The 14,256-nt window shown below is 38.6% G+C and overlaps 1 protein-coding gene across 3 annotated transcripts in view; it reads right to left on the bottom strand.

Annotated features, from left to right (window-relative positions):
- Positions 1-6,730: 6,730 nt before the first annotated feature.
- The window catches only part of KCTD1 (potassium channel tetramerization domain containing 1), a 145,776-nt gene continuing 138,250 nt past the window's right edge, over positions 6,731-14,256 (bottom strand). For all 3 annotated transcript variants that reach the window (XM_074944468.1, XM_074944469.1, XM_074944467.1), the window contains exon 5: positions 6,731-12,485. In XM_074944468.1, coding sequence (XP_074800569.1) covers positions 12,327-12,485 — 159 coding nt within the window. In that variant the 3' untranslated portion in view covers positions 6,731-12,326. The remainder of the gene's footprint in view (positions 12,486-14,256) is intronic.

Raw genomic sequence — 14,256 nt, 5'->3', positions numbered from 1 at the left:
AATGGACAAGGAACCTTGAAAGTATGCTTCTGATGGCTTTTTATTCTAAATAGAAGGCGGGGACTTTCCTTTGCTTACAGAAGGACTAGAGAACTAATAGGATTTAGATATGAAACTAAAACAGAGAGTGTAACCAATTTTTAGACTGTTTAAAATGTTTTAGCTTTGGGTACACCTATTTAACTCCAACTCCCAAGAAGCACTGGGGAGAAAAAGCTCTTTCTGAAAGATTCAACAACGATACCCTTCTGTGTGATGACTCAGAAGTCTTCCCTGCAGATCTCTGCTTCCCCAAGGAGTCCTGTAATTCCCTTTGCTGTTACTGGACTTAGTATGTCTGATATTTCCAAGGCTCCAAAACACAAACAGAACAAACATTTTTAAGGGAATGTGTGTGGGAGGGAAGGTCAGGCAGTCAGTATATATTAAAAAGAGTAAAAAAAAGGCCACATTTCTTTTGCAGGTCACTTTTAAAGTCCATTACACACTTTGTTCAAAGTATAGTGAGGTAATGGTCAAGCTGAAGACACGCATGGTCTGTACAGCAACATACAAATCTTGGGGAGGAGAGGAGGCAAAACTTAATTTGCAACAGAGCAACTTTTCCCAGAAGTCTCTTCTTTCTTGCTTGACATAACTTTAACATGGCTGACTTGTCCCTTTCATCACACCAGGAGACATAAATTTCCTTTTCCCCTTCTTTAAAGAATGAAGGAATTCAATGCCATGCACCCATCCCCTCTCCTATGCTTGACTTAGGTCATTCTGCTTCCTCCCACTATTATGAGTTAAGGAGAAAGTACATTACTGTCTTTTACTCCCATAAGTTTCATACTTGCAGACATCTTTAGCACTCCCAGGCTGTTGGCTTGCCAATTCTGTTCACAACAGACTTCAGTCCATGCAAAATACTACTCCCAGAGTTGTCAGTGACTCTCAATGCTCACTCCATGCTAATACTGTGCATAACTCTTTCCATCAGCATCTGGTTATTTTGACAGCTAAGGCCCTTTCTGTTTGCATAATATTGCTTCTTTGTATCCCCACATGCACTTCATGCTCCTCTGGCTCTGAAGTTCAGGTAGATTAATGATCATGGAAAGCTAGGACTGGATGCCGCAGTGTCCTGGGCATGCTGGCCCCCCATCCAACAAAGTTCTCAAACATGTGCTTAATTTTAATAAAAGGAGGACTTGTGGCACCTTAGAGACTAACAAATTTATTTGAGCATAAGCTTTCGTGAGCTACAGCTTATGCTCACATAAATTGGTTAGTCTCCAAGGTGCCACAAGTCCTCCTTTTCTTTTTGTGGATACAGACTAACATGGCTGCTACTCTGAAACCTTAATTTTAATGTAAGCCTATAAGTAGTCCCACTCTACTGCTGTTCTACTTGCGCCTCATTCTCAAACGTTAGGCATGTGCTTAAGTGCTTTGCTGAATCAGGGCCAGCACGCTCAGTGTGTTGCAGGTCCCTCAAGTCTTTTCATGTAAGGCTTTGTGGGTCTTCTCTGGCCCCTTTTCCCTATTGCTCTTTTTAAAAACAGCTCTTGAAGATGTGGCTAATTTCTCCAAAGTGGTTGCAAGCTCTAGACTCAGACTGCAATTTGCTCATGTAAACTGTTGCTTCACAGCACCGTGCAATGGATGCATGGCACTGAATCTTGTCTGGACCCACACTGAGGACCAAGTAGACACTCATGTACAGTGTGTGTGTGTCTGTGTAACCTCGCTATATTCCCACCCTTGTGTTGTGTCTTCATTCAGATTGTAAGCTCTTTGAGGCAGGAAGTATTTCTTCATTTAGGGTGACCATATTTCTCAAAGTGAAAATGGGACACAGTGCAGGGCGGGCCTGAGCCGCTCCCCTCCCCTCCTGAAAATTCCTCCATGCCCAGTTGGTGGGGGGGGGGGGGTGCACCCCACTATTTTTGTAAAAAGTGGGCGTTTATTCTGTTTGCTCTTGCCAACTGATCATCAGAGAAAACAGGACAAATGTCACAACTTTTTTTGGCAAAACTTGGCATCTGGGACAGAGCTTAAAAAGGGGACTGTCCTGGCCAAAATGGGATGTATGCTCACCCTATTTTTATTTACTGTCCGTGAAGTGGCTTTAATGCTTTGAGCACCCCGACAGACACATTGGCATAAGCAGTGCTCTGGTGTTACTGTCCTGGTGCATTAGATGTCACAATGGTATAAATTCCTGAGCCCTGTCTACACTACTGTATCCATCATTGCTACCATGAGGTTGTGCTGATGGTGAATTATGGGTAATTTTTACTGTTCATGTTGTGATCTTGACACTTCCCTGTTCAGATCTCCACTGGATTAGCTATCACCAAGCGATATACCTCATAGACAGTGGGCACCATTAAAAACTAGACACTTACCCTCCAGAGTCATTTACCACAATATTTTTCATTTTAAGATTAGGGAATGCCACCTCTTGTCTATAGAGGGCCTAGCACAATTGGGTCTTCTTGGTGCTTCTGTAATACAAATTGAGTAAAACTAAATAGTGAGGTGCGGTAAATATCCAGTTTTAAATGAAACTCACTATAAGAGGCAATGTGTCCTTTACTGGAGCTGTTGTCGTGCCATTGCAAAGAAAACATTCAGCCTAAGATGTGGCTGACACCAGGGTGGATAAAAATCAAAGTTTTAAAAAATTAAAAAAAACTCAGACTTTTTTTTATTTAAATAGGATTTTTTTGATAAAATGCTTTTTGAGGAAAAAACCTACCTAAACATAGTTTTAATTAAGATACATTATAGCCCAAAGATATCTCATCATGGAATAGGGATTATAAATTCTAATTCTATAGTATGAGACAATATATTCATGTAATGTTTAAGAAAAGTTTTGTAAATGAGTTCCAATAGTTCATGGATTAGGGACCCAATTTTATGGGGTTCCAGGGGCTTCTGTATAGATTATTTAGGTTAATCTTTCTATCTACCCAGTGGGACTCAGTACTCTGTCTAGAAGATACCATCAGAGATGCTTAGTTTTGCAGTTCTCAAACTGTGGATTTGTGTCTCCAGGATAACATTCTTGTTAACAGCAAAAATGTTTTTAAATAAATAATGTATAGAGGTGAGAAATAACAGACCTCAACCCTATTGTCCCTCTGCAAATTTGTGTACACAGAGTCAAACCCTTACCTCTCTCTAAAAGTGCAAAGTTTCAAAAAGTTCAATGACTAGCAGATTGTTGGGGGCAGAATAGATCTGGACAAGGAGAAGAAGTCTGGAGATAAATGTGAGAAGGGAGGGACAGGCAGTAGAAACAAAAGTGAAACTGAGCAGCATATTCCAGAAGTCTTGAGGTCTTTCTGAGTGTAGCCTTCATTGATTTGAGATCTACCATACCATTCTCTCCCTGGAAGGGAAAACCTATAATGGCAGCAGGCCGTAAAAGAGACCCAGTTTGGGAATAAGAACCATTCAAGAAATATACATTTGCTGATGATGTTTTAAAGTTAGTCACACCAGAGAACTGGTGGAAGTCACTTAAGCACTTGGATTCAGAGACTGTTGAAGTGACAATCTCACTTCTATCAGCAGTAGCTTCTTCTGCTGGTGTAAAAAGAATATTTTCTTGCTTTGGACTAATTCATTCCAAACTGAGAAATCATTTGGGATCTGAAAAAGCAGGAAAGCTTGATTTTCTTTTCCAGATTATGAACAAACAGAAAAATGAAGGTGAAGACGACTGAGTTATCTGCAGAAGCCAGTATTTTAAGTTTCTCATGCTGACCTGGCTGACACAGTCGATTTAATTTTTTTTTTAAAAATGTCATTTAACTATTTTAGTTAAAAACAATTTTAACAAAAACAAACCTGATATTAAAAAACTTGAATGTTTAACTAAATTCAAAAATTCATATGCTTGTTTTGTTAAAATATTATATATGTTTGCTGTTGAAGAAAAAAACCCCAGAATACGTAACATTGTTGTTTTAATTAAATAAAACAATTTAAATGTCTGTCTGGTGATGTTCTCCTCCTGATACAGCATGGCAAGAAAATCCTCCAAATATTAATGATTAACCTGTTGAATTGGAGATCGTTCACCGCCCAATGACTTCATAAATATCTGCTTCAATTACCTTTGGTAAATGAAATAACCAAACACTCATTCATTTTCTGATATAGCTGTAAAACTAATCTGAAAAGTTTTCAAATAAATCACTTTAAAAATGTAGAGTGTGTACCTTCTAAAAATGAAACCTACATCCATCTCTGAGTTGTGAAGAATATGTATGAAGGTTATAACAACCAACAAGAATGCACTTTTATGTAGAAAACCATGATTAAATCGTGTCTTCCTGACTAGTGATTTAAATCAATTTGATTTAAATCAAATCCACCCTGGCTGACACGGTGTACTGAAGAAGAGAGCAACGGGGTCAAGTATGTGACCAAAAGGGCAGACAGGTCAGGGGATTCCAGAAAATGGGAAAAGGTAACAAAGTAGTACTCACCTACCTGTAGGTGCAGAAACATCTCCCTTCTCACCTCCTGACCACAGCACAGACTCAGGTAGGTGTGTAACGCTCTCCCCCAAAGGAGATATTAAGAGGCCTATACAACATAGAATGGGGAATGGGAAAGATACATTTCCTAAGCTTTGTACTAAAAACACTTATTTTCCATCAAAATCTGACTATATTCCAGTCCCTTTGATATATCATCTCAGCAGCACTATTAGGGCTTGATGGACACATTAACATTAAATATGTGAGGGCTTAATAACTTAATATACAATTTACAGAAAAGTATTAGAACAGATCAATTTACGTTACAGTATCTTGAAAAAGTCAGCAATGTTCTGTTCACTTTATACAAAAAGCCAGCTGTGTTTAAATGCATCAATGATAAAGTGTGAAGAAAACAGAAGTGAGAGGATCTCACTATTTAAACTAGTGCAAGGAACAATTTAACCCAATTAGCTTGGCCATACAAAAAGATTGCCAGCACTCTTGGGTGTGAATACGGATTTGCTCACAGAAAAGAGACATGGGTCTTTTAAAAAAATATGTTTCTCCAACAAAGGGGAAGATGAGTCAGAAACAAACATGAATGCATCAGACATGTTAAAAACCCAAGTTATATGGAATATACTTGATTTTTCCTAAACATTGTTTCTTTGTACTTCCCTATTAGCCTTCAAAAGTACTCGAAGTCCACTGCTCATGCAATGTCTGGCAAACAGCATGGCAGTTTGCCTGAGTTGAAAACACATTACTGAAGTCTGTATTCACAGGTGACTTGAACATTCTAAGGAAAGTGCTTGGGGTTTTTTTAGCCTGAAAGCGTGTCACAAACATGAACAGAATTATAGGCTTGCTCTCCCTAACCCTCTTTACCTTAGGATAAAATTATACACTTCCATTTACAGGGCCAGTTAAAATCAATACAAAGGTGGGAAAAATAGATCATTTTTCTTATGGAAGTAACTGTTTTCATTAATTTTTCATTAGTCCTGCTTTTGTTTTGCTATCCATCACTGGAGGAGTTGATATGAAGTAGATTACATTTAGGTTATCTTACGTGCTTCCAGGATTTAGTAGATATTGCCTGATAAAGCTGCAAGTTTTATGGCTTTAACTTATATCTATCAGTAATGCATCAGAAGACTATTTTGAGCAGTACTGTTATCTCTAAGCCAACCAGTAGAGTCTTTAAAGGTGCATTGGCTAAGGTTGTTAATATGGTACTCTTTTTAAGCTACTCATTCAAACACGGTACTACTGTGAGAAAGATAAGCAGATACTGAAGGACCAAGTTAATGTAGAGGTTTAATCCTCATCTTTTTTATTTTGCAATTTCAATTTTGGATTGTTTGAAGCTAAAATCAAGCCATGCCTTGAACAAACATATCCATTAGCACCCATAACTTTAAAAGACTCCTGTCATTGATAAAAATCAAAACTGAACTGTAATCCCTTTAAGCAGGTGTATTTTCCTGGATTTTTTTTTCAGATGGCTAATATGAATCACCAGGCCTCTTTCACTTATTATACAGCTTTTTTTTTTTTCCTATGATCCCTTAGTTCTATGGAAGGGAATTGAAATCTCAGAAATAAAAGACTATAGATACTAATTAAAGAACTGGCCCAGAGGATGAAGATAAAGAACCAAACAGAGGTTATTTAAACACGTCAGTTTTTTGTTTTATAACTGGAACAAGAAAAAAATCCAAGAGAATATGCAAGATTAACACAGGAATTTTAAAAATTGAGACTGAAAGGCAGTGGCTATAAAGCTTCTATGCCATATTTGAGCAAACCGTAAAGTAATACATCACAGTATATCGATGTTCCCCAAGTGGTTTTCTATTGCAAGTGTAACTGTGAAGGAAAATGAAAGGACAGTTAATGGCATGGTGGATTAGTGCCAAGAACACCTGAGTGTGAATCCTGGCACTGCTACCGCTTTGCTTGCAGCTTTGCACAAATCATTACTCTCTAATAATTCAGCTTTCCCATCTGTAAGAGGAGCATGCTTGCACTTACCTCCCTCACAGGTGCTGAGATGTTTAATTAAGGATTTGTACCATCTTCTGAGCAGGTAAAGTATTACTATGGAACTTCTCAAATACACCCAAGCAGAACAAATACAATATAGAGGAAAAGACAAGTAGATTCACAACCAATTTCACCATTTATCTGGCAATAACTGTATTCAATGCAAGACACCAAATACAAATCTGAAATAGGTTATTTATTAGGAAATTGTAAGGATTAGTGAAACAGCTGCTACAGATCGAACTAGCATCCCATGTGCTGATTTGTATACCAAGTGTAATTTCTTCTGGATTAAATCAATTGAAGCATCAAACATCAATTTATTTGATCCTCACTAATCCATAAATTTGAATGTAATAGAATGGAAAATCAGAACAAATACAACTAACAGTACATTAAGCTAGAGTGTCAATGTAGACTTTATGTATAGATTAAAAAAAGGTTGACACCCAAATTGAGGTGTGTACTTAACATGTTGCATACCTATAAATTACAGGCTGCTTAATAGTGGTGACTAGGCAAGGTCAGGCATCCAATATAACATATTTTCCTCAGAAAAAAAATACTGACAAGCTACATAGTAGAACAGAAACAGAAAGACTATTTGGTGTTATAGATGAACTCATTTATCAGTCCCAACTCAGAGTACAGAGACAAATCACATGGATCTCTTTCTTTCCTCCACCATCCATCCACAAAAGCTAATCAAAGCTGTACTCTTAAAATGCAATAGAGCTGACCAGTGTAGCTCAGCAAGTGCTCAGCATGACTTGCACGTACAGACACAGGAGCTGGTCACTTCAGGGCAAATTTTTCACACTAATGGGAAAATAGGAGGAGCTCTCAAGAATGCAATGTTTAAACTTTGCTGTGAGACAAGGTGTGTTTCTCTCACTCTGATCTGATATTAAAATGTAAGTTGTTTTTTTTTAATTTTAAAATACAGGATTGTGGGCAATTGATCATTTTGGCCCAGATTCTGACCCCCTACCCCCATTATGTAGCGCCTTTCTCCATGAAATAGTCTAATCAAATCCAAACGAGATTAATTAAGGAGTAAACTACTATTCAATGTGAGCAATGGGGAGCAGAATCTGGTTCTTAATAGCTAACTTCAGATTTTCTTTTGATAATTTCTCTTGTTTATTTCATGGACATATGGCACAATAATGTATTAAACTGCAGGCCAAGAAAGTTATAAAAATATATATATTTACAGAAAACAAAAAGTATCCAGCATCTCCCACGGAACATTTCTACTTTTGCAAACAAGTGTCTTATCCAAAAGAGGGACAATTTCAAGTGCTAATATTAACATGCCATCAAACACTGAAGTTAGTCATTGGCTAATATGAAAACAATGCTCTCGCTCAAGTTACAGTTATAGAATGTTGGGAGGAAACTTTTGTACTATCAATTCAACTATATATCTTGCATCTGTGTTGGAAGAGGGGTGGTGATTTGATTTCAACAGCGTCTATCTCAAATACAGAACATCTGATCCAACATACTCAGTTTATTTCTGGGGGCTTGAATAACCAGCTCGGTGAGGTAATAGCCAAAGACAACACAGAGACTTAATGCAAAGTATTGATTTTGGTGCTGGTGATCCCTGCAGCCCCTCAAGAAATAATAAACCATTCAAACTGAAGTCTGAGAAAAATCAACTGGTCTAAAGGCCCTGAGGGTTTCTTGGTTTCATTTCCACTGTAAATAAACCACAGGCAACAAGAATGCCTGCATTCAAATCCCAGTTGTCCACTAGAAATGATTCATAATATAGAATTTCTCAGTAAAGAAGTGACAGATTCAAGTAAATTGTTTTATTTCTCTAAAAAATAAACACTGGTCAATAGAATTCCAAGTTATCTTTTAAAAAAATGTGGACTTTAAAGAGAAAGTGTATTTGATAATTCACTCATGGGAATGCAAAACCTTATAATTAAAGTATGAACCAATCTGAAAAGGTCTATGGAAAATATTCAGGGTCCACGAACAAGTTATTTCTTTGTAAATTAAAAATCAGCTCACGTTTAGCATAATAATGGGAGCAAGAATAATTGAATAGCTTGCTCAACTTCTGTACCTTCAGATGGTCCTCTGTAGCCAGAGTCAGGCTCCACTGACGTCCCTGCTGGCTTTTGTTACATCTTCAGTCATATGACTTTTCATCCTGTGGATTAACTTCACTGTGCAGCATGACCAACTTAGTCAAATTTCAGTGTGATACAGCCCTCCCTTCCTCCCCCCAAAATTGCTTCCCAATTACTCATGCCCCTGCTAGCCAACAATTGAAAATATGAGCCTGGTGACCAGTGCAGTTTAAAAGACACAATTCAGCTTTCTCCTAGATTCATGGCAATGAATTGGGAAAAGAAACTGCAGAATGGAACTGGGCAAAGCTCCTGTTATAAGAGGAGGGGGGAAAAGAATTACCAAGTACTTTTTGGTATGTAGCAATTCTACAAATGTGACTAAAATAGGGACTTAATTTTTTTCCCACCTGATCAAAGGGAGAGAGGATTGATTAGTTCAGTTTAGGGACTCATCAGATCTGGGAGTTTCAAGAGTCACTATATATAAAGACTTGCATTACCTAGTGTATATTAAGGTTGAATTTGGGAAAGAACAGTACTGGATTTCAGAAGCGAAACCTTTGAGAGCTACTTGTAAAAAATCAGTGTTAACTTTTCAAAAAGCAACAATGCTATCACAGTTCTTTGGAAGTCAGAGTTTTTCCTCCTCCAAAATTTTATTTCAAGGAAGGGTGTGTCACGTGGCATTTTCAGAGTACATGCACAGCAGTCCTTTTGATAGTTGCTTAATCAACCTGCCAGACGTGTAGAGTTGGAAGCTGGCATTCATTGCCATTTTTCCACTTGGTATAGCTAAATAAAACACCCACTGATGGCATAAAATACAGTTATACTAAAAAAATAGATAAATAAAACTATTGTGCAAGTAAAAATTATTAGCCTCCAGAAATGAGCTGTCCTTATACTCATCCTTTCTGTTTCTCTTACTGGATATTTTGCTCATGTGTCTACTGATCAGATTTTCTAAGCAACATTTTAAAGACACATTGTTACAAGCGTGACCTTCATGTGCACAAAACTAATCTGTTTCCTCTCTAAAAATCTATGTTTTGTTTATTCCTGCATCTCATTACTTTTCATTAGTCATTACTTTGTCTGTGACCTCTTACTCCATAACTACAACATAATTGCAGTGACATTTACATTCAGGGTCTCCGAATGATTTATGACTCAATTCCTAATGAATGAACATTCAGTGAAAGCATATCTGGCCATTCAGGGATTTGGAAAGAACAGGAAGTTTCTCCGGCTTCAGGGAGCTGAACAGGTATGTTGTATAAAGAGCCACAAAACTGCCATCTGAACAAAACCCAGAAACTTGAAAAAACAGCAACAAAAATGTTTTGTGGTAGAATTTAAGAGGAAAGATAAAGTGAATTCTTTTGATGCCTGTTTCCCATCCACCCCAATGATCTCTGTGCTTACACAGACCAGAGGACAGACAGGTGCATTGTAATAAGTCGAGGTCCCAGTAGCTACACTACACTCAAACAGCCTGGCAGAGTTTCCATAGTGTATATTCAAGTTTTTCAGATTCAGTTGCAACCATTTCAGACTACTTTGCACCAATGCAAATATCAATCCCTGGGCTGTGGGTTCTTGTTTTTTAGTCACAACTGTTATTCGACCATCTCCAATTATGTTCAGTTTAAAGATTGGTTACAATATTTATTTCCCATGGATTCAGCTGTTTCCTTTCCCACCTCTGTGCAAACTAACAACCAACTTGGGGGGGGAAGTACAAGCATTTATTTATTTTGTAAAAGGAATACTTACTATTACTCAAAAACAAGCATTGTTTTGCAGCTATTTCAGCTTTTCATAAGTGTATACCTACAGATCAGCAGGAAACTAAAACCCTATAACTGTCTTCCCAACTAAGATTTCTGGAGTTCCTCTCCCCCCCCACCCCGGTTCCATAACCTGCTCATTTCAAATCACAATGGGATGCACTGCCAAGATGATATTAAATATCCCTCCCTCTCCTAAATGTTAATAAAAACCAGAAAAAATGGTTTACTTTTTTCAGTTATCAGAACTATATTAAAAACCTTGTTACATGGAGTATTTACTTTTCACAATGTTTTTTTAAATAAATAGCAAGGTCTCACTGAAATGAATGGAATGCCTGCACCATTGATTCAGTAGGATTTTCCACAGTAATACACAGTCATATATAGTGTAATATTGCATAAAGAAATATTTTGGATGAAAGATAATGTGGTTGCTGGTGCCTCTTATGTGATAAAATCATCAACCCATGAACAGTTTGTGCAGTAGTGTCATTTACGCATTATGTTTACTTTGCAAAGTCTAACTGACATCAACTGGGCACGTGCACAATTGATTTCAATGAGATGTTGCACAATAAGAATAACTTGCAGGATAACTGTGTACAAAGTTACTGCCTAGTAATAAGAATAATAAGGTCAATGGTGTAGTCAAAGGGTCTCACTTCCAGGCAGAAGCTTATTAGCCCTAAACGAGGGAAATTAACAACATTAAAAACAAACATTCTGACTTACAGTCATCAAGGTAATTCAGAGTTACAGCTGCCAACTCCATGTTTAAAAAGGAATGATGTGACTATTATTAGTTATAGGTTTCAGAACATTTACCTGGCATTATTTTCATGACTGATTTCTCTGGGCCAAAAACTTTTATTATTATTATTTTAAGTTTTACCAGTATTGAAAATGGTCCCATCACCACAATAACCTCTTTTCAAACTCAGACAAAGCTTAAAAAACTAGTGTTGAATGTAAACCAGCAATATAGGGTACACCAGACAGGTTTTCTAATATAGGCCAATGAGAGCATCTATTTCCTGTAACTCACTCTACCCGGCATGGGAATTGCAGTTTGCTCTCTGTATGCAAGATAACTTGCTATTCTGCAACCCGAATAGGACTAGGGGAAGCATAACAGAGTGAGCTACTGACTGATTATTTTAATTAAATTTCTTTTGCTTTTGTTGGTTTAATCCACACCCTCATTATTTTAAACAGAGTTTATTGTATCCTATCATTATACAATTTAAAAAATTGTAGGAAAGCAGCTGATTCAAACTAGAGCAACTCTACCAAGTATTAATTCTGGTCCCATTGCAAAAACAAAAAACTCAACTCATTTAAAACAAAAAAAGTAACTTTTCACATCTGTGAGGGCAGACAAAAGTGTTTGACATCTGTACAGACTATGTTTAAAATCTCAGTCAACTATCTTTCACTGCAATGGATGGATGTTTCCTGAAGTCCTCCTGCCTGGTTACCTCTAAAAAGACACCGACATAAACCTCCATATGCAAATAAACTTGAATCAAGACATACACATGGGAAAGTGGATGGACTCTGGTAATGGAAAATGTATAGGAGAACTCTGTCTCCCCTCTGATGATAATGGCTTGTTTACCGTTAAGTGGGCCTAAAGAAGGCCTAGGACACTTAATGGCTATCACAGCACCAACCCTACCTTCCATTCCCCCCCCCCTTCCTTTGTTTGCATTTCCTATCTTTTGACATATAATTACACCTTGAGGTTATTATTATTACGATTCAAAATGCTCCCATATTAATTCAGGTGTGGTCTCTATATTTCATACAAAGGCGTCTTTATTCAATTTTAGTTCCAGGACTTGTTTGGTGTCCAAACTGCACATGTAACGTCCCTTTTTTGCATAAAGAAACATGTCCATTTAGTCCAGAGGCTCTTGCTTTATTCGAATGACGGAGGGTGCACGAGATGTCCTTCTGAGTTCTCGCCTCAGTACGTATTCACTGAATTGGGAAGAGTCCACCCCTCCTCCACATGAGCCAACAATCTCAAAGCCTCTTTGCTGCAACCTCTCAAGTACCTGCAAAGAGAGAAAATAAATGTAAAACAAACAACAAAAAACCAAGACTGCTACTGCTGGTGAAGGATGATCAACTTGCAGTAGCTAAACTGTGATCCAGGTGAAGAACAAAGAATGCACAGCTCTGCTAACAGACTCTGCTAGAATGTCTTAATTAGTAGATTTCCTTTAGATACCATTGCATTCCCCCCCCCCAACTTTCTAATGCATTTAAAAAAAAAAAAAAAGAGAGAGGTTACTTACCTTCCAGTAACTTGAGTCCTTCACTTTGTTTTGTCCCTACGGGTGCTCCACCATAGAATGTGCGGGCCCATACGCTACCAATCAGAGATTTGAATCGACAGTGTCCGCGTCCTTGTGCTCCAGAGTGAAGGTATATAGGGAGGATTGAACCCACTGCTGCTACGGTTCCTTTTCAATTACAGAGTCGGAGACTCTGCAGATGAAGGGAAGGAGGGTGGGAGGTGAAGCACGACCTCCAGAGCTGAACACCCCCTTGGGAAGCCAATAGTACTGAGAGAATCTTCATGAAGACCCATGGGGCCATGGAGAGTTAGAAGGGAAGGACATGGTATTGATAGTGTTCTGAGCTGACGATGTAATGTAGAAAGCGTTTTTGGGAAGGGTGCATAGCAATGTGAAAATACATGTCTTGAACGTCAAGGGTAATAAACCAACCCCCCAGATTCAAGGATGGGATTATGGTAGCCAGAGTCACCACCCTCAAGTGCTGGAAAAGAATGTAGGAGTTCAGTTTCCTGAGGTCTTCAATTGTCCTCCAGCTGCCATTTCTTTTGGAAACCAGGAAATATTTGGAATAAAAACCTTCTCCCACAAATTCTAGGGTAACCGGCTCTATTACTCCCAGATGCAGGACAGGCTGAGATGGGTTCCTGAAAAAGGAGTGGAAGGGGGGACAGAATGGAAATGAATAGAATATCCCATCCAAACCACCTTCAGAATCCACTTGTCTATGGTGATAAATTGTCAAGTAGGTAGAAATTGGGATAGGCGGTTCCTAAAGGGAGGATGGAAGTTGGGTTCACAGAGTGGATCCAGAGGGGATTGCTCATGGCCCCTGACCCAGCTGTCAAAATAGTTATTTAGAAGGAAGCCCAGGTAGGGGGGGTTGCTGTCAGGGCTGGTTCTCTCTTATGAGGTTTGGACCTTATAGGTGTGATAGGGTTAGTACTGGAATGGTTGGAATCGTTGTCCTGTCACGTATATAAATGCCAAGTGACCTTAAGGTTGCCCTTGGATCCTTGAAGGAGTGGCGGGAGGCAACAGTATCACCACTGAACAGCTTATGCCCTTCTAAGAAGAGGTCTTTCACCATGTTTTGTATCTCCCTAGAAAGGTTGGAAGACTGGAGCCAGGATGCTTATCAGTCACCACAACAGTGGACAGAGATCATGAGGCTATGTCAGCAGCATTGAGGGCAGCCTGCAAGGAAACTCTGGTGATTAGTGGGCTTTGGAAATGAGGGCTTGTTACTGCTCCCTCTTGTCCTGTGGCAAGTGATCAATAAAATGAGTAAATTTTGAACAGTTGTTGAAGTATGCTCCAGTATGAAATTGCAGAAAAACCTGAGAGTCTCTGGAATAAGTTTAGAAGTGTGAGCAACAAGGGTGATGTCGTGGTGGGAGCCTGCTATAGACCACCGGACCGGGGGGATGAGGTGGACGAGGCTTTCTTCCAGCACCTAACGGAAGTTACTAGATCACAGGCCATGGTTTTCATGGGAGACTTCAATCACCCTGATATCTGCTGG

The sequence above is a fragment of the Natator depressus genome, chromosome 2 (assembly GCF_965152275.1).
Source record: "Natator depressus isolate rNatDep1 chromosome 2, rNatDep2.hap1, whole genome shotgun sequence".
Classification (NCBI taxonomy): domain Eukaryota; kingdom Metazoa; phylum Chordata; order Testudines; family Cheloniidae; genus Natator; species Natator depressus.
The sequence above is the reverse complement of the archived record's forward strand: the minus strand, read 5'-3'. Positions and strand labels throughout refer to the sequence as shown.